The sequence below is a fragment of the Pleurodeles waltl genome, chromosome 6, assembly GCF_031143425.1.
Source record: "Pleurodeles waltl isolate 20211129_DDA chromosome 6, aPleWal1.hap1.20221129, whole genome shotgun sequence".
Taxonomy (NCBI): Eukaryota; Metazoa; Chordata; class Amphibia; order Caudata; family Salamandridae; genus Pleurodeles; species Pleurodeles waltl.
Window position 1 is genome coordinate 138,038,632 of NC_090445.1, and position 20,187 is coordinate 138,058,818.

Consider the following 20,187-nt stretch of genomic DNA (forward strand, 5'->3'; position numbering starts at 1 on the left):
CCTGCTAATTTCCGCAGAACCACTGCATATTCATCAATTGTTTCTCCTGCCTCTTGCTCTCTCTGAAAGAATTTGTATCTTAAAATCTCTATTCACACTTTAGGTGCAAAATTATTATCAAAATCTTTTAAAGCCTCCTCAAAAACATTAGTGTTGCCCCCCCCAGTAGATGCTATTATTTCTTCATATACTTTCAATCCTTCTGGGCCAACTGAATGTAAAAAAAACAATGTCTTTTTCCTTCTAGTTTCATATTTCCTTCCTCATCAATAGTTTCCAAAAAGTTTAGAAAGTACGCCTTCCATTCCACCCACTTCATACATGGGTTTCCTCCTGCTGGCCAAAAGGCCTGTGGGGATTGAAGTGCAAAATTGTGTATTGTCATGTTGAAAATGTAGAAAATGTATGATAACATTTATCAAAAACAGTGTCCAGTGTCCTTTCTTCACCGTAAAGGTAATTAGGTGGCAATATTATTAACCAAGAGTAACAACATCACACTTTAGGGACTAGTTCACTGGTAAAAATAAATTAGGATGAAAAGTAATGTTACTTCAATTACTGGAAATGCCCCCACTTACATAAATTCTCTACTTGTGCTTCTGTAGTGCTGAAAGGAGAACTTACCTGTAGGATTACGATCGCTGGTGAAAGATAAGTCCTCAATAATTGAGCTCGCCGGAGATTGTGGAGAATGGTTGTTTCTTTATTTCCATGTTAAGGTACAGCTTTAAAAAGCATCAACTGGATCAAACAGGATCACCATGGAGATATAAACGAATTAAAATTAAAGCTGTCCGCATGTAAGGGACGCAAAGGGGAAAGACGTATTAACATGCTATACGCAAACATGCAACACGTTCCACGAAGTTTTGAGCGTATGCATCAAGGAATCCTCAGAGCAATGGCTGAAATCGTAAAATGGAGCCCACGAGCCCTTAATTCCTCTATGCGGTAAGGACAAAATCCAACACCCACTGTGTAATTAATAGTCTCCCGAACAATTAGTAATTGAGAAGCAGTAATGGTTAATGCATAAACAGTACCTCACAATAGTAGAAAATGAAATGTGCCATAACGGAATAACAGATGCTTTTCCAGACATGGTGGGTTCCTTCAAACAATGTTTTCACAGCTAGAGCTTCTCGCCAAATTGTCGTGTTGTAAAAAAGATTCCATGACTCCAGGAATAAGGAGAGTTTCTTTTATTGTCAAAACATCACAGCTCAACATCTTAGACATCCAGTCTCCGCTCTCCACCCCACGCAACTGCTGTCCACAAATTCCACACCAGTTTTGAATTCAGCGGACGTTCAGTTTAATGAAGAGCAAACTAAAAGTACACAATACTCCTATGCAGCCAAATACATATAAATCAACGTTGCCACAAATATAATAAAACTTAAAGAACATAACATTAAGCCTGTCAAATGCTCAGCCAGGATATCTCTGACTCTCTTCAACCAGGGAAGTGGCATTGAATGTAATAAACCCACCAGCTACAGTAGATATCAATCATAAAAATAAAAGTGATGACCTTCAAGTTGCTACTGGTGAGCAGAGCAGTAGCCAGGCGACCTTGAACTCTAGTTGGAGATTAAGAATCGTTCATGTAACTCAGGTAACGGCTATAATTGAGAACTAGTGTCTGAATACACTGTGAGACTTGTCTTGTGGCCAGACCTTAAAAACTACATTTCTCTTGGCTGAGCTATTGGGGATTGTGCACTGTTGATGTTCAAAGACGATTTTCCATTCAGGCTAGTTTCTGAAGTCTCCTGGGATAGCTACCCACAGTATCCCATCCAGTTCTGTTGATTATGGAGCCAGTCCTACAGCAAGAGTCCACATCTTTTCTAATTCACAGAGAAGAAACCCCTTCACCATTTTGATGGAGAAGTTGCAGAATCCAAAATCTACTGCTATACTTATTTGAAACTATATGATGTGTGAGGACGTACCATGCATATGTGCTTTCCATTGCAAGTACAGCTGACTAGATTCTATATTAGTCTGAACACTGTACCATAGGATGCTACTCTGGTTAGCTTGTGGACTAGCACATAGATGGGTACAGTGGTTTAGATTTTGGTTTTGGTCAGAAGAGAGTATTCCAGAAGTAAGAATAGCATTTTTTACATTCATGCAACTTTCCTATACACCTGCATAAAACATTAGTTCAAGAGGCATACTGGTTGTTCACTAGATCATTAAGTCTCATTCCATCATATTTCATCTTGGAGGACAAATTGATAATAATAGATAGTGCTTATACCTTCCCAATGGTATGTTTTGTAAATCAAATGTCTGAAGCTGTCCTTGTTGGCTAATATCAGTCAAGCATCCTCCTCAATGATCAGACCTCGGCTGGTTCCACAAAGTATGCAATCAATTATTCCACCCATTGCATAGGATAAAATCTCAGTCATTATCGTGATTGTTAATTACTTTCTCTGAAAAAGTGGAAAATGATGCCAGTGACACTCATCTCTAGCAGACGGAATCAAAAGACAATGGCATAGACCAATTGTTGAACCCAGTTGCAACTGACTGATGAAGGTCCTAGATATGTTGATTGGGCCATTGATGTACAGGAAAAAGAATGTAAGTCATGGCGTCTGGATCGCAATAATAGACGCATAATTATTTTTATTCTCCGAGGAGGAAGAAGAGACTGAGATCAATCTTAGGGGTAACTACTTTACTATTTTATCCCTCCAAAATATTGATTATGAGTGTTTTATTTTCCACTTTATGCACCAAAGCCCACATAAGAACATCAAAACATTCCTCACTCGGCTCAAGGCTTGCATGAAAGACTGCAAATTCGACAAGTACAGTGCAAAGATACACTCATAATGCAAGCCAATGAGGGGTATGTATTGCTTGTCCTGAAGTAACTTCTTCAGAAGCCATGAAAAGAGGAAGGCGTTTGGCAATGGCACATGCCATTCACAAGGCATATAGTACAGTAGACATCATGAAAAGCTCCAAACAAGTAGACCCCATAATCTTCCATGGTAATTACTGAGGTCAATTGAATTAGCCACACTGTACAAAATACTTCTGTTCTTGTTTCAATTTTCCACGTGTGAGGAACTACCATGCAGTGGGCCACCATTATTATTTGTGTGACATGAGAGATTATTCTCGAGAGTTGTGCTAGTCTGGCAAAAAAACATGAACTGACAGGAATCATTTATTCGTTCCTCAAAACAGAACTCAAGACCCTCACACCCGCCAGTAAAACTACACACCTATGAAGAATATTAACAATCATTGACAAAGACTATAAATTTCGCCCATTCAAGATCTATTGGCCTGGTCAATGTTTTCTTAGCCATGTAGTGGAAGAGCTATATGGCTTTGTCAATGTCAACAATGTCAGTGTTTTTTTTTGCAATGTTATTCAGCAGTGCAGCTGCTAGATAGCATGCTTGAAAGTAAAAAAGAAAATGCTATAAGGGAGAGGATGTGGTGCAATGTCCAGAGCGGCTGACTTTGGACCTGGGAAACTAGGTTTGAGTCTCGCCATCGGCTCAGCATCCTGTGATTCTGGGCAAATCATTTAATCTCCCTGTTCCTCCCAAAAAAATGAATGTGCCCTTGTGTAACGTAACTCACATAAAGTGCACCAATACCTTCAGGTCGAGTTCGTGTTTTATAAAACCGCAAAAAAAAAACGCTATGGTGCAGCCAGTGTTCACGAGTCATAGTGCTTTTTTTAATAAAGCAGCTCTGCACAACATGCTGCTGTACAACATAGCTGAAAAAAATATTGACAAAGCCAATAAATAAAACCTTTTTCGGTTAAGCGTGGAAGTGTTTGGACTTGTTCTAAGTATTGTGGGCTTTTAACCACGCCCACTGCACGCCCATAATTTTCACTCGTTCCTGGGCTTGCCTTTCAAAAATTCTTTGTTATCGTTGGTAAATGCTTACATTTATCCCTCCTTGGGGCGGTTTTGTTACTGTCTCGGTTACATGGATAATTGAATGATTGCCAATATGCTTGACTGCAAGCAAACTTCTTTTTCTTTTTTTGTCTCTCCTTTGCCCTGACGCTCATGGCTGCTATGGCAATTTGAATCGTCTTATTTATGTCAACTGTTTTACTTTTCATTTTCAATTTAAGTGGCCAGAATTTACAGTGCTAATAGCTCTAACTCTAGCAAATGCGAGACCCATTGCATTGCAAATGTTTGTTTTCGCCAAGTTGTAAAGCAGCTCTGCAGCTGTGCGCATGGTTCAAAGTAAAATAATGCTAAGACACAGCCAGCTTTGACCGCGTCATGCTGCTTTTTCCTTAAACTTTCAACCTTGCTGCACAGCAGCGGCACTGCTGTACAAGATGGCTAAAAACATTGACAAAAGCAACAGATCTTGCATATGTGAGCCCTACTGGTTTTGCCAATGCTTATTACGTTCACTAAAATCCACTTCAAAAGCCTCCCACATACTCCAGTCAGGTTACCTAACAGTGCTACACAGGACCCTTTACACTTGTATTGCCCACATATGCTGCAGCTGATGTGGCAGAATACATTGCAGAACTTCACACGTGTGTTGTTGGAACATACTTATCAACTTTCCGACTTTTCGAGAAGACATATTTGAATTCAGTGCATCCTCCCCAATGCAATGAGAGTGTGTTTTATGCTCAGGTGAATGGATGGGTGCTCATGAAATGACACAACACACATCTGTGCGATGTCACTGGTCACACGTTCACACAACCACAACTTTGATGCAATCTATACTATTTTTGTTTGAGTTTGGTGAAAAGTGGAACTCCTCAGCAGGCATATATGCCAGTGGTTGTAGCACGGTATTTTAATATTATGACAATAATTTCATGGCAGGCAACAGTCCCTCTCTTGAATTCATTCAGGAACAATCCTAAATATCCTGAAGGCGCTGCCAGAGGGTGGTTGTTGTTACACACAATAATTAAAAACAGATCAAGCACTGGCAAATGTTATGCAAGAACTATTGGCTTTGCCAATGTTTTTTTCTTTCTGGTGATATGGAGGGGGCAACCACAATGACGGACAGCTGGAGCCTCGGGAAGCAAGCAACAATGACTAGAGGGGTTGAAACAACAACAATCAGAGGACAAGCAACAATGGCATAAGGGAGGAGGAAAGGGAGGCAAGCAACAACGATGGGAGAGGGATTGGGTGCACATAACAACATTGGCAGGGCAAGCAACAACAGGAGGTGAGTAGGCTTGCATAACAAGGATGAAGAAGCAACAACAATAGGAAAAGCAACTAGAAGAAAAAATACCAGAATGTGAGTGTGAGAACGACATTAATAAAAACTAAAGATAATCAGTACTTTGTCCATGTTCCATTGGTGAAACAAACACATCAAGAGATAAAGTGAAACTGGCATGCAGTAACCAATCAGAAGCAAGGAAAATGAGAGTAACATTGAAGCCAATGGCAAGTAATGGACCATCTCTAAGCACTTTTTAGTTTTTTTTTTTCTAGTAACAAAAGATCTCACAAGTGACTGTGCATGCGCTGTCTCAGACGAGACTTAAAACTCAGCAGGACCTCAGGATGTAAGACAGGTAGGCCAACCAGAGATCGTGAAGGAATACAATGCCATCATGGAATTGGTTCTGGGCATTCAAATTGAAGGCTTGTTTCCCACATTCCTGGTGGACACTGTGGTAACTATCAATGTCATGACAGGAGAATTCTTCAGACTACAGAGCAACCTGAAGGTCTATTCTAGTCAGAATCAAATGCACTCATTCTCTAAATGCCTTGAGGTGGAGCTCAGGATGAGTACATGGGTTCAAATGTGTGCACAATTTCATTAGTCGCTGGAGAGGTGGAATTTTAGGGAGGAGTAAAACAGTATTATAATTGAATGTGCTTACATATTCTGTGTCTACAACTGCATGTAGCTTTGTAGAACCAAGTAGTCTGACTTTCTGCTTTACTAGGCATGTCCCCAAGTCAATGTAATGTTGTCACGTAGATTAGCCATGAGAGCTATTCTGTAGGGATAGCGTCATTTATGCTGTGTCCTGTGTGAGTACATTTTGCAACCTACCTCACTGCCATTTTATGTTATAGGGTTCATGTGCCAGAGAACTAAACTTAGCCTTGGAAAAACTGTCTGCATCACCGACTCGAACACAGGAAGATCTCCAGGTTATTCCTATTCCCAACTGTGATCGAGATGGGAACTTCCACCCAAAGCAGGTACAGTATAGCACTCCAATGTATGTATATACACACACTCACACACACACACACACACATATGTATATATGACCTACTGGCAGTCGGAGGACCTACTTTCCATAGGTAAAGCGTTTTTTGTTTTGCCCGTAACTGTTTGACAAATCTTCTCAACATTTTCATGGTGGCTCTATGTTTGTATTACTAGGTGTCTGTGTGGTTATATTGCTGAGTAAGTGGGTGTATGGTTGTGAGTGTGGCTCAGTCAGTACAAGAATAAATGAAGATTGTATTGGCTCTGTAGGTGGCTGTGTTGCTGTCTGAATGGCTTTATGGGTGTATAGGTCGGCGTGAGTAATTGCAAAGTGAGTAGTTAGTTATGTGACTGGCTACATGAGTAAGGGAATGGGTGTGTGGGTGCATTTTACAATGAGTGAGTTTTTTGTATGTATTTGTATGGGTGTATGAATGGGTATGTTCGAAGTTGTGTGAGGGTGTGAGTGGGTTTATGAGAGGTTTGTATGGGCCTATGAGTGGGGTGTGAGTCTTTAGGTGGATGATGTCATCAAGGATGTCATTTGAAATATCATCAGTCATGTCACTGACCGTGTCTTGTGTGATGTAATATGTGAGGTAATAAACAGTGCATTGCGGGGTCGGAAGTTATAGTTAGGACTGCTGAATGTCTCTGTTTTTTTGCAAGTAAATTCACTATCTGACTATAACGTCTCTGTAACCTTTGGGTTTTTTCAGTGAATTTCTACATTTTTAAAATGTTATTTCCTAACTATAACATCCCTGTAACCTTTGGTTAGAGTTTGCTTGGTGATTTGTTAAAAACACATAAACAGACATTCATATTTATTACCATTGTAGCTTTTCAGAGAGCACAGTGGTTTGTCTTATATGAGGATGTGCACACAGATACTGTCTAGAAGATTTTTTTCAAAGGCCAGACTCTGGGAGAAGTGTGCATTGAATGCCACTACTTAGTTGTTTCTGCACCAGGTGGCTTATCAAAATAAGCAACTCCTGGTGCCCAGTAAACTTCTGTGCCACATAAAATCAAATAAAAGCAACCCTGCAGTGCACAGAGAGGATGCGAACAGCATGTGTGACACGTCTACTAAAAAACAGGGTGGTATGTGACAGTCTAACGTCGTGTGCATTTTTTGTCCTACCCATATGTCCACATCAGTAAATGAAATACATAAACTTGTTTTCCTCTCTCTGAGTCCTGTTTGCGTTTCACAATAATTAATGTCACAACATCTAGCCCCAAGGCACTGCGGGGATATCCCCATGTCTCTTGACTGATATCAGAGCTCCTGGTCCAGGGCATCTTGGGTGTATCCTTCTGGCACCGTCACAGCCGCTGGTGCGCTGGCTAAGTCCGCCGCCTCCTTCCCTGATCATGGTGCATTAAGCATCTGCTGCACCCCTGTGGCCCAGGAACAGCAATCGTAAATCGCCCCTAGGGATGACATATCGCTGGTGGGCCAGGCATCTGTTGGAATAGGAGGTGTTTGGGTGTGTGGTGTCTTGTTGTGTGCGTGTAACCTTTTTTTGTTGTACCTCCCTGCTGTTTATTCAGCTTCTGATTGTTGTGTGCAGTCTCTGAGACACACATGTTCTTTCATTGGAGATGCTATACCTGTTCTGCCTTTGGGGGTCCATATCTGAGCTGTCAGGATCCTATCCACTCTCACTCCTTTCAGAAGAACCCTTGTGCGAGGTGGCAACTCCCTAAATATGCAATGTATGTGCTAATGTATGTAAGCAGCATATAGGCACCTCTGTATTTATATGTATTAACACATAATGATTAATTGGCAGTCAACGTCATTGTTGCCTCCATGTAGTGACAGTTTTTGGGAGAACACCTCTCCCCCAGACTCTAGATTTCACATCCTGCATAGGAATGCCACCCTGGCAGATATGTGTCTAAACGAAACAGATACTTTTTCCTTTTTCAATTGAATGGGTATGAGTGAGATGATAAAGGTGTATTTGATCTGCACCCTACATAAGGCGCATTGGCAGAAAGCCCTGTTTTAACAGTGTCACACAGAGAAATCGTTGACCATCAATAGAATGATTTTATTTGTTGTTTCCACCAAGTCCCTGTTTTCCCTAATAAACAGATGTACTTATATATACCTTTCACCTATGCTTTGTATTGTAGGCAGAAAGGTTTGGTGAGCAGGTGTTAATATCTTTTGGACCTCCTTGGCAAACATTTTCGGCTTTCTGAAACAAATTCCCAAAGTGGTAGTCGATTTTATTAGAATATCGCTGGATGGGCATCACTGTGATCTGCTAGACCTGTGGTAGACGGGCCATCAAGTTAAAGATTTCTGATGAAGGAGGCAACTGTGTCAACTCTAAATGGCTCGGAGGGACCGTATATTTGGTGCGTGGTGCAATAGACATTTTTTTGGCAGGTCCCCATCCCCATCTCCCCTCCACTACTCCATCCGCCAAAGTCAGGATGATAAGTATATTTTCCTTGGTACTTCATTATATAGAACTTTGGTGGATGGACCAGCCACAGCAGAGTAGTTACAGCTGAAATAAGCTCAAATTGCAAAATGCCATTCCATTTACAATAAGGATGATTTGAGTGGGCACATGAGCACAAGTTTAAAGACCATGAATATTTGTACATGATTAAGGTTTGTAGGTTAACAATGTCACTATAACTAGCACAGTCTACAAGAAACTGTGTGTCAAAGGCACTCAAGTGATGTTTGTTGACAAAGACATACTGAAATACAAATTAGGGGAACAAATTAACTAAGTTGTCCCAAGGAATGTTTTGCCGGCTCAAAAAAAAGGCTGTCATTCTTCAGTGCTGATCACTGTTGCTATCTTCTCCGGGATCTAGACAAATAAAAAGAACTTCCTACCAGTCTCATCTGCATGCACAGAACTTCAGCGCTGCTACCTCAGAATAATATCCTCAGCCGTAATGCACTGTTAAGTGGTCCAAGGAGGTAGCGATCTCCAGGCTTTTGAAAGCCCTGGGAGGGGGGCCCCACGTTCCCCCATCCTTTTTTAACACCTTGATGCCCCAGGGATCTGGCCCACCTGGGGGCCAAATAAATTTACAGCGCAGGATTCCAAGCTTTTATGTTTTTAAATCACAAACATATCTGTGGATCTATCCGTGGATTTTTCTGAGATTTAAAAAAATGTTTTTTAGCACGTGCAGTGTCCCTGTGGAACCCTGCACAAAGGCTAGGGGCTCAGGGTTTCCCTACACTGGCTCCTTTTCTTTTTTTAAAATTATTTATGTGGGACTGAATTGAAGCTGAGTCCCAAAGTGACTGCCAACACGTCATTGTTGAAGTGTTGGCAGCTAATCAGATATTAGCACGGGGACAGTTGGATCCACGGATCCTCCACGTCCCTAGATATCTCTATTTTTTAACCTTTAATATCTCAGAAACTACTGAATGGATCTACTGAACGAGTTTACACCAAATCACAAAAATTACAATCTGCATACCAGGATCTAGCTTCCTGACAAATTTGGTGTAATTACATTCAGCGGTTTAGGCTGTAGCCATGTCTAAAGACCCTATAATTACCTACCGGTGACTGTCAATAGGTAATATATCAATATATAAAGAAGCTTAAAGGATCTGATATATATATAAATATTTATTGAAAAAAACAAAGGTTACAGCGATGTTATAGTAAGGTTCTAAATTTATTCTTACAAAACCATAGAAATTGAGCAGTTATAGTTAGAGCTCTTAACTATAACGTCCCTGTAACCTTTGTTTTTTTCAATGAATTTCTATGTTTTTCTTAACGTATAGTAATTTTCATTGCTATACATGAATCCAACCACCGCCGTGCATGGCCTTTGGCCAACTAAGGCCAACCCCTTATAAGCACCCAAACTTGCACCCTGCACAGCCTTCTCCTGTGCGCAGTTGGGGTTGCTGCAAGGGCTGGCCTATAGCCAGTCCCTGCAGCCAACCCCCCAACGACCCAACCCGATGCTGTGCATGGTCCTACCCTGGCCCCTATTATTTTCTTTTTTTTCTTTTTTACTGGGATTCGGCGAAAGCTGAGTCCCAAGATTGCTGCCAACACTTCCTGGTTTGAAGTGTTTGCAGCCAATCAGAGCTGTGCATTTTCATGCATGAGCTTGTCTTTGTTCACGACTAATTCACAGTCCACAGATATACAAATTTGAATTTCCCTAAATTTCTCAAATTTACTGAACTGATTGACACCAAATAGGCGAAAGTGTAATCTGCATGCTGACAGCTAGCTGTCTGCCAGATTTGGTGTAATTCCATCCAGTGGTTGGGCTTGTAATCGTGTCTACAGAATCCTATGGGAATTAACATGGGAAATGCAACATTTTCTTAGCCCCCTTTTTCTTGGCCCCCGCTTAACTGTTCACCCCAAAACTTTCTATGCTCAACCTCAGCAAGAATCACTGCAACACTTTTTGGGGAAAATTTTGTGAAGATTTGATAAACACAACTGCTCCTGCAGCCACAGCCAAGACGGGTGGATTGGGCATTTTGACGGAGCCAGTCAGAAACAGATGCAAGTCACCAGACGAAAATACCACTCACTCATCTCGTTCGGTTAGTGTAGTTTATTCCAGCAAAATAGGGCCTTACATTGAGTTTGGCAAATGGGATACCGTGTCAAAATATGGCAGATATCTAATCTGCAGTACTACAAGTGCCTTAAGCTATAATGTTATATTTGTGATGCAGTATCTCATAGCTCCAAACTTTACAAAATGCCCTTAGTTTCATTCCTTGAATCTCAAATTGCTTTTTAGAAACCAGTGAATATGATGTGTAATAAGTACAATGTTTTCTAGTTAAAACTTTGGGACATATTTACAACCCTGGAGCGCCACTGAAGCATCACTTTTTTTGACACTTCAATGGTACAGTGTGCCAGGCCCATATTTACAAGGCCATGCAAAGCCAACTTGCTTTGCTTTTTTTGGCATTGTAAATATGGCCCCCTTTCATGCGTTACTGTGCGTGAAAGGGGCATTCCATGGGTGTTGCGGTTGGTGTTCCCATGCAACGCCCATGGAATCTAAAACATTCCCAGTTTACAAGGCTGGGAATGCATCAGATTCCTATGCCACCCTAGAGGTGGCGTAAAAGTGGCTCAACAACGAGAAATATATTCATTTCGTATGTGTGTTGCATCCTGCAGCACACATAGGAGGAAAATGGCATTAATAATTGTTTATGTGGAGGAAGGTGCCACTTCCTGCACATAAACAATCATCCCTGCAATGCAGGCACCCTTGCACCATGGTGCAAAGGAGTCTGCGTTGGAGCTAGGCTGCCGAATGAGCACCAGCACTGAGGAAAGTACAAGGATACATCATATTGCTGTAAATATGACGCATCCCTGCACTTTCCTAATGGTGCTGCTCTGCGCTGCAAGATGGCTTGCAGCACTGGACTGAATCATTATTTTGCAAATAAGCCCCTTTGTTTTTTTTTCCTAGAATACTGTGCACCCCCCTCAATAATCATGTTTTATTGTTCAAAATCAGAGGTGATGGATTATCAGTATGATAACTGAAAAAAGACCATGGCCTTAGACAAGGACGTAATCCTTGTGTGAGTCCAAAATCAGGATTGCTGAGATAATAATATCCATCTAGGTATACATGGTTGATAGAAAAGATAGTTCATGCAACACCTGAATGCCTTGCCATAGTCATTCTGTGACACGTGACCTATATATATTCCTTCCACCTTCCATATTCCTTAAAACACTTATAATTAACTGCCCACTACATCAACTTGCTCCTACTGCTATCTTGGTGCTCTGTATGGAGCAATCCTGATGCCCTATTTAACAGAGAAATAATTGAGGACTGTTTATCATGCAGCATGGGTCTCCAAATTTCGTGGGTGGCCTATGGCAAGTGGATGTGTCACTCACTGGGCAGGAAGAATTGCTTCCACAAGCTGGAAGGGCTCTGTAAAGATGACAGATCCCAGCTGAAGCAGTTGTTTCTTGAAATGAGGCAGCGAGAAAGGGAAGCAGGGGAATTAATTAAAACCCAGAACAAGGATTAAAATTTACTTCAAACCACCCTAGGATTAGAACCGAATTTGGAGTTTGTAACTTCCACTTGGGACATGGTCCTATTAACTAGATTGAGGCTAGTATATATTTTATGGCAGATAGGTTTCCCTCTTGGGTGATATGTACCCTCTATCATTCTTGTTTCCCATGTAACGAAAGGTCCCCACTGAGTTTGCTGAATTCGTGTTTTCCTGTGGATGCTACTCGTGCTCACAAAATATTATCTAATCCCAGTTTTGCGGGGTTCTGGGATTATCAGAAGCAGACCCTCCCTACCCCACTTACAGAGCTCACCATTGATTCGTTTTAGTGTTAGCTCATTTTTTTAAAGTGCCTCCATTTAGGAGTCATATGATCTTTTGATTCTGTGACGTTGTAAGGATTGGATTTTAATAGTTTTAAAATGAAGAGTGATTTTTGGGTATTCGCTTTTGTAATCATATTTAATGTTCAAATAAAGCTATTTATTGATTGATTTAAATGCTCTTTTCCTTTCCAGTGCCACCCAGCCCTGTATGGGCAACGTGGAAAATGCTGGTGTGTGCACCGGGAGACAGGTGAGAAGATCACGGAGGAGCCGAAGGTGATCGGAGAACTGGACTGCCAAATGTTTGTCGACAGCACAAGGAAATGAGTAGCCAGTCTGGCCCATGTCATTTCATGCAGAACCCAATTGCGAACAAGGCTAAATAAACACAAAATGGCAAAGCAAACACAAAAACAAATCCACTGCGGCACTTTGCGGAGCGAGAAGGGCCACTGTGTCCCGCCAGTCTCTCCCCCTCCGGCTTAAAGGGGAAGCAAAGGACAAGGCTCACCTTCAAGGCCAAGACATACCTCCTGAGGTCTTTGCTTCTGAATGGGTGTGAACTCAGCCCTTATACACTAAGCTAAGAAAAAGGCGTGGTAGGGAGGAGTGACATGGGCAGATAAAGGAGTGATATGTAGGTGCTCAAAGGTCTGATTATAGCCTCTGCACATTGGCCAGCCTGACATGCAAGGGCACAGCTATAAATATAAGCATTGGTTCACTATTTTTATCCGCAATCAACTATGACTGTTTTTTCTGAGATTAATTAACAATCCATAAATTCTTTTGTATTTAGCATTACCAGAAAACCAAGGCACAGATTATGTACCCAGAAATTAATTCATATTGTGTCTCATTTCCAGTTCAGTTTATGTCAGTATTCTTTCATGCACCCTCCTGCAAATTGCTGACTGTTTTGTTGTAGTTTTCACACGGAGGATCAGGTTATTTCATCTTCTGATGAATATTTCTGGAACTATGATCTAATTTCTGCATACCTATGACACCATAGCCCGGGGGCATTGAGTTCATTGAAAACAGTGATTCCATATTTTCATTTTTAAATCAATGTTTTGAAATGACTAAAGAGGCCAGTTTGAGAAGCGATCAGTCCATTTTTAATACAAATTTGGCACTCTTTGCAGATCAGTTTCCACGCGTGGAGTTCGCACAGATCGCAGCTATCGAGTGCACCAATTGTCCATTTTCAATAGATTGGAAGAGGAATCATTTATGGGGAGACTGTTGTTAAATGGAGAAAAGCTTTGAGCAGGTCTTTGCGCCTTCTGATCGTACTCCAAACAATGACTGCAATTACTCAACCCCTTCCTACTTCTGGGAAGGGGCTACTCAAGATCACTCAAAGCAGAAAAAAGGAAAGCCAGAATCAATTTATTGTAGAAAACTGCCAGGAAAGCAGCATCTGTTGTACTTTTTTGTAAATTTTGAGTTGCAAGGATGCAGGTGTTTCAGGAGATGTGTGGTGCTGCTTTAACTTCTGAGGATAGCCTGGACTGAAAGGCAGCAGAAGTAAAATTGGAACAGGATCAATTCAAGGAAGTCAAGAGGGAGCCGAAGAAGCCGATGTGTAGGCAACCAAGTACCTAGTGGAAAGAGATGACTTTATTGGTGTAAGAGAGAGTGCATATGAATGTAGCTACGTAGGAGTTTAATGCCAGTGAAACGATATAACTATGTACATGGCTTTATTTTACATTCTTAACACTGCTTCTACAACGTTCTTCTACTTTCTATGTGTATTTTGTTTTATTTCCATTATATAAACTCCCTAAATGTAGCCCACTGGATTAAATAGATCAGATGGAATGGACTGAATGTATTTTGGGGAGAAAGTCTCCAGCAGTAAGGACCTTTAATCAAGATGGGAGCTTTTCTTCTGCATAAATTAGTAACAAATGCAAAAGGTAGCTATTTAATAGTCCTTCAATAACACATGAAGCGTAGCTGAATCTATGAAACTACTCTTTCAATCCTAGGAGGGACAGCCCTCAAAGACACCAAAGTTAACAGTTTTTAGACAGAATGAGCCTCCACCGTTGTTTGCAGGCAAAAGTGACTCTCAAACCCTAAAAGTGTCCTCCGATATAGAAACGTTGCTACATTCCCATGTGTAAACAAACCAGTTTAGTTCTATGTCATCCTGAAGCTGCACTTCAGCCCTATCTCACAAGTACCTGACATTCTGTTCTATAGGGCTTACTGCTGTAAGCAATATGGCAGACGTATTAGGGCCAAGATAGTGAAGAACAGGCTGGGAAGTCCATCATGTGAACCATGAAACATGTCAGAAAGAGGGTATAGTATGGATCTGTATTTTTTAAAAGCCATCCTAGTGCATCATTGATCTGTTTCTGTTACATGAATCAGCTGAGGTGCAAATCTGAATAACTCCCTGTAAATCTCTCTTTTCAGTAAAAGGTAAGAAGAGTTCACCGAAATGTTTGCTCTTTCTAATATGTGCCCGTCCAGCAGCCCATGCTGGGTACTGCTAGAAGGAAGTATTCACCTCTTAGCATAGAGAGGATGCCCCACAGATGATGCCTACCGGACAAGACTTACTTGTCAGCCATCAGTTCATTATTGCTGGGCAAGATCATGGGGTGGAAAAAATCACTCCTAGACACCACTTCCCTGGCCTGTCTTCCCCACTGAATTCCAAACTTTATTTGCAGACATGCAAACACGTTTTAAGGCTAGATGGGAATGTAGCTAGTGCTTGGTTCTAGGCCAAGAGTCTCATGAGGATGTCATGCTGCTTAGATTAAGAAGCAGATAAGGGTAGGGGTAACCTTGGTGGGAAAGGTCCAGGTGAAAAATCCCTACTATTGATTTAATGGGCAAAGACATATTGATGTTAACCATACCTTTTACCTTAAACCATATAGTTTCCATAGCATTTTTCAAAGCCTAACTACTTTCTCATACCACATCCACCATAATGAAGCCTCACCTTTCTCTTCTCCTTAATGTCAGATCAGGAGTGTCTAAAGTAAGTCAAGATAGTTAAGATATCAACTTGAGAAAATACACATGTATCTACTCTAAACTCTTTTCCCTTTCCTCCTTTCAGTCACACCTCCCTTTAATCCAAGCGCATGATGGGTTCTTGAACACCAAAACTCAGCGGCGGTGCCTGCAAATCTCTAGCGGAGAGGTGGGCCCAGGGACATGGGGAGGGGGGGAATAAAAAAATAAAATAAAACTTACCTTTCTGATGCCGGCTGCCTCGCTCCGGTTCCCTGTTGATGGTGTTGGTGTCCCAGCAGTCCCTGGAACACCAGCACATGCTCCCCATGCAATCCTGGTGCTGCTCTCGTGCTAAATCAAGCATGAGAGCAGCACCATGATTGGTCTGAGCACCTTGGTCTGCCGCTCAGACACTGCATAGGAGTCAGTGCAGTTTCTCCAACCCAAGAAACCCAAGTGCACATGTGTGGTTGGCCGGCCTAAGTCGACCGGCCAAACACACATGCACACTTAAGTGCACTCCATTCCCCCTCCCGTCTCCCCCCTCCCATGGCCAAGCCAGCCCCTCCCTGCATGTGCTGCTGGCCTAGCCAGAAGGGTGAAGTCCCTACACCATTCCAAAGGAGCCGACCCTGCCAAAACTGTACGTCTTGATTTCACCTCATACCTCTTTCTTTCACCAACATATTCTCCTTGCATGCTTTATCTTACTCTACCAGGTTCTTTTTCATCCCGGCTTTCTGCCATTCCTCTTGTTGTTCTGGGCCAAAGTCTGATGATTAAAAGTAAGTCCTGGTCCCCCAGAAAGAGTGCCGGTGGCAATCACAGGCTCACATTTAACACTGATTTAGCTGTATGCTTTGTAGGCCGCCTACCGCTCCAATTTTAGACATCAGTTGTACCCTTTAAATAGGTCTTTTTCCTCAAGATATACTCTTTTAGTATTCTTACATGTGCCCGTAGCTTCAGGTGACAACACCAGGTTCATAATGCTAATTGTTTTGTCTTATTGTGGCATTTAGAGCAGACCCCTCCATCCCACAGTGTTGCAGGCAAATAACATTATTCTGATCACCGTTATTCATTAAAAGTAGCTAGGATCTTTTTTCACAAAGGAACTTATTTCTGTAGAGCAGATGCATATGCATCATGTCGATTTTGGAGTGCAGATATAAGCCCCCTGGTTTGTCCCACAAGATCGGTGTGTCACTATAACATAGACAGGATTATTCCTTTCACATCCTTGATGTCGCCATTTCCTCCTAACTTCACCCCCCGCCCCCCCCCCCCCCCCACGCCCCTTCCCCGGTTCTCCACAACTCGCAACACTGCTGCGAGAACCACGCACATGGCATTATACTACACCAATGCCCCACACAATGAAGAGAAAAGGTTATACTAAGGGCTTCACATTGTATATTGTCTTGGTTAGTTCTATTGTTTTTTTACTTGCACACTATTTTAATAGAAAATGAAAATCTTAATAACATCATGTTAATGCATTAATGTGATTTTATCTTTGATGGGAGGGTGACTGTAACAGGGAGTGCGGTGGCATTCCATCTGGCCAACATAATGCAGTGCCCTTCAACGTCACTGTGCACGTCACTTCCGTTTTCTTGCACTAACAAGCCACGTGCGATGTTCAGTGTTGTTTGGAATTCGGTGGCCGCATGGGATACCCCGTCCCGCTGAAGCGGGCCTACTCACAAATAGATATCTTGCATCTTCTCCTGAATGCGGGAACGGGGAAAACCACCCGCCACCGCGTGCCACACATCGCTGACACTACTAGGCTTGACTGAAGGTCTTTGTGCAGCTGAGCCCGTTGGTGAACCTCGCGCGGTTCGCCGCTTGGTGGCAGCCACTTTCACGTGCTCTCACCATGCGGTGGAAACTTTTTTGTCACTTCCCTTCTCAGTGGGCTTGAAACTTGATAAAAAGATAATCGCTACATTGAAAATATTTACTTTTCACTATTATTTAATATTTTGCTAAGCTGTGCAGTGCTGATGTTATACCTACGTTATTGGGCATATCCTGTAAAGAATATGCACTGAACAAATTTGCGGAAACTGTGTACAATTTTTGCCGCTCCCTACATCTAGAGCGCAATTTCCCTTTTATACATAGAATGAAAAGCATCGGAATGCCTCTGCGGCAACCTTCTTGTGCACCGTTCTTGGCTTAGTTCAGTCAACGAACGGCGTACCATTGATTTTTACCCCACATGATCAGTGCACGGTTTTTCCTATAGATCAGATGCCAATTGCTTCCTGTAGCTTGTACTGGGTCTTTTTTCAGTTTCTAATATTTGCCTTTCTAGTTGCAGTGCATGCGTGATGAGACCTACAATTACCAGAGCGGAGGCATTTCATATTATGTCAGCTCTGGAGCATAGTTGGTAGAATACATTAAAAGCAGTTAATGCATTTATTTCACATTCAATAATTGGCCAAAAATATGCGTAGATTGTTGAAAGATCCTGCAGGCGGAATGACTGGATGTTTCTGGAATGAACTCACGCTAAGGTATGTCTTGCTGTCTCTGGCCCAATATCATGAGGGCATTTTCAGCCAGTCTTATTTTTTCAGTCAACAGCACTATGCTTGCATTAGTAGTTCTGAACTAAAAGTTCCAGCTTAGTACCGATTGCTGAAAGATGCACTACCGATGTCCTTATTGTTTGCAAGTCATTTCACGACTATATGTTATTTTGTAAATTTGCTGGTTGAAGTCTAGCCATTTCTGTGCACGAAGAATGTTTGCGGCAGAGACAAAATATGCAAAAAGGAGCTGTTGTGTAGACATCGAAAAGCGCTAAAATCCTAATTTAAATTTATAGTAAACCCTGAGTGAATCTAGAGCCTGAGTTCTTGAACGTTTCCACGTGCTAAGAGTTGCTGGAGGGGCAATATTAGGCCACCAAAACGCCAGCGATTGTCCAAAACTCTATTACTCTGGAAGAGACCACAGGCTACGTTTTGTCAGCCATTTTCCTACCACGAATTCCAGACTTCATCGAACCATCACTTGATTTGAAGGAGCAAGCACTCAACGTTCATGATGTGGAAAGCAGAGGGAAGACATGCCTGCAGACAGCTGGAATGGGTGGTGCTAAGGAGTGGTTTATTTTTTTAGTGTTTTGCATCTTCACAAAGCCCACAAGAAGCGGCCACTCGAATCACACTGGTGGCGTTGAGGTCACGCTCAGCATATGGAACTCTATGTTACACAGAAAAACTATATATCTTGAGATAAGCTAAGTAAAATGTCTTGAATTAAGCTAAATAAAAACAACAAAGTTTACAAGATGTCTGTTTTATTTCTATTAAAATGTTTGTTTTTTGAGGCTATCTCGTGGCACACTTTTTTTGTGGAGGTGGCTGGGTAGCAAATAGAGGATTGGTTCCCATTCTAAAGGCCAGTTCTGGAGAATAGTGATTAGAGGTCACTTCTGAAGATTTCCTCTCTAGATAGATAAAGACACAAGTGAGAAGTCCAGTGGCGAACTATCGAGATAGTATGAGTTCTTCAGAAATGGAAAGAAGGTGGGGGGATCGGGGGGTGTAACAAAGCCTGAAAACCGGATAGTCTGAATGTAAGGAGAGAAACTGTAGAAAAACTTTAACATACACTAGAATGTAGGAAGTGTGCATATTACTTCACAGGGGTTGCTATAGGACCCAAGGAAGTTTTTCCTTTTTTGATTGTGGCTCTTCCGTGTAATATGTGAGTTTAAATTTAGCAGCAGGGTTAAAAAAAAACCTGGATTTTTATGATATATACCATAAGGCACAACGTGTCTTTAATGATCGTCTGCCTACAAACATGAATAGATGTAATCCTGCATAAAGGGGATAATGAAGATCGAAAAATAACATACCTGTGTTCCTGGAAGGAGTGTCCATAGTGACTGGGGAATGATCCAGTGTGCTTGCTCAGGATTAAGCCTGTTTTTACTTGCTAATTGTACTGTTATTACTGCTCCTTCTCCTCCTCTTCTATGCATCGACGTCATTTAGGGGTCACCAGGGCTCGCAGCTGTGACCCCTGGCACTGCTTTGCGACCCTCTGGAGTGGGAGTTAGCAAAATCAGTAACAAGAAGGCAGTTCACTCTTATGAACGTCGTGCTCCACCTTTGTTTCTGCCAATTTTTTATTACACCAACAGTGAAAAATAGTTCATTATTCACTATTAGTGTAGTAAAAGAGGAGCGCCGGAGCTATCACGAGTCCTTCAGTTGCAGATGTTGTAAGAAAAATTGTTTTCAATACATGTAGTGTGAGTGCAAATGGGTGGGAGTGTATTTGTGTGAAAGTGAGTGTGTGCCAGTGAAAGTGAGTGAGAGTCAGTGACAGGCAGTGCAGCGAGTGAGAATAAGTGTGATTGATTGTCAGTGAGCATGAGCCAGTCAGAATGAGTGACAATAAGAGTGAGGGCACGAGTGAGAAAGTATGAGTGATTGAGAGTTAGAGTGAATGTGAGTGAGCGTGAATGAAGGAGAGAGAATGGCTAAGTGTCTGTGTATGGAAATCACAGAGCTGGTGCAAGTAAGTATGAGTAAGTATGATTGAAAAAATGAGAGT

General features: G+C 41.8%; 1 protein-coding gene across 1 annotated transcript in view; it reads left to right on the top strand.

The window, feature by feature from the left end:
* Positions 1-14,356, top strand: part of IGFBP4 (insulin like growth factor binding protein 4) — a 177,444-nt gene extending 163,088 nt beyond the window's left edge. Inside the window, exons 3-4 of the mRNA XM_069237599.1 lie at positions 6,093-6,221; positions 12,799-14,356. Of these exons, the coding sequence (XP_069093700.1) occupies positions 6,093-6,221; positions 12,799-12,933 (264 nt within the window). The 3' untranslated portion in view covers positions 12,934-14,356. The remainder of the gene's footprint in view (positions 1-6,092; positions 6,222-12,798) is intronic.
* The last annotated feature ends 5,831 nt before the right edge of the window (positions 14,357-20,187 follow it).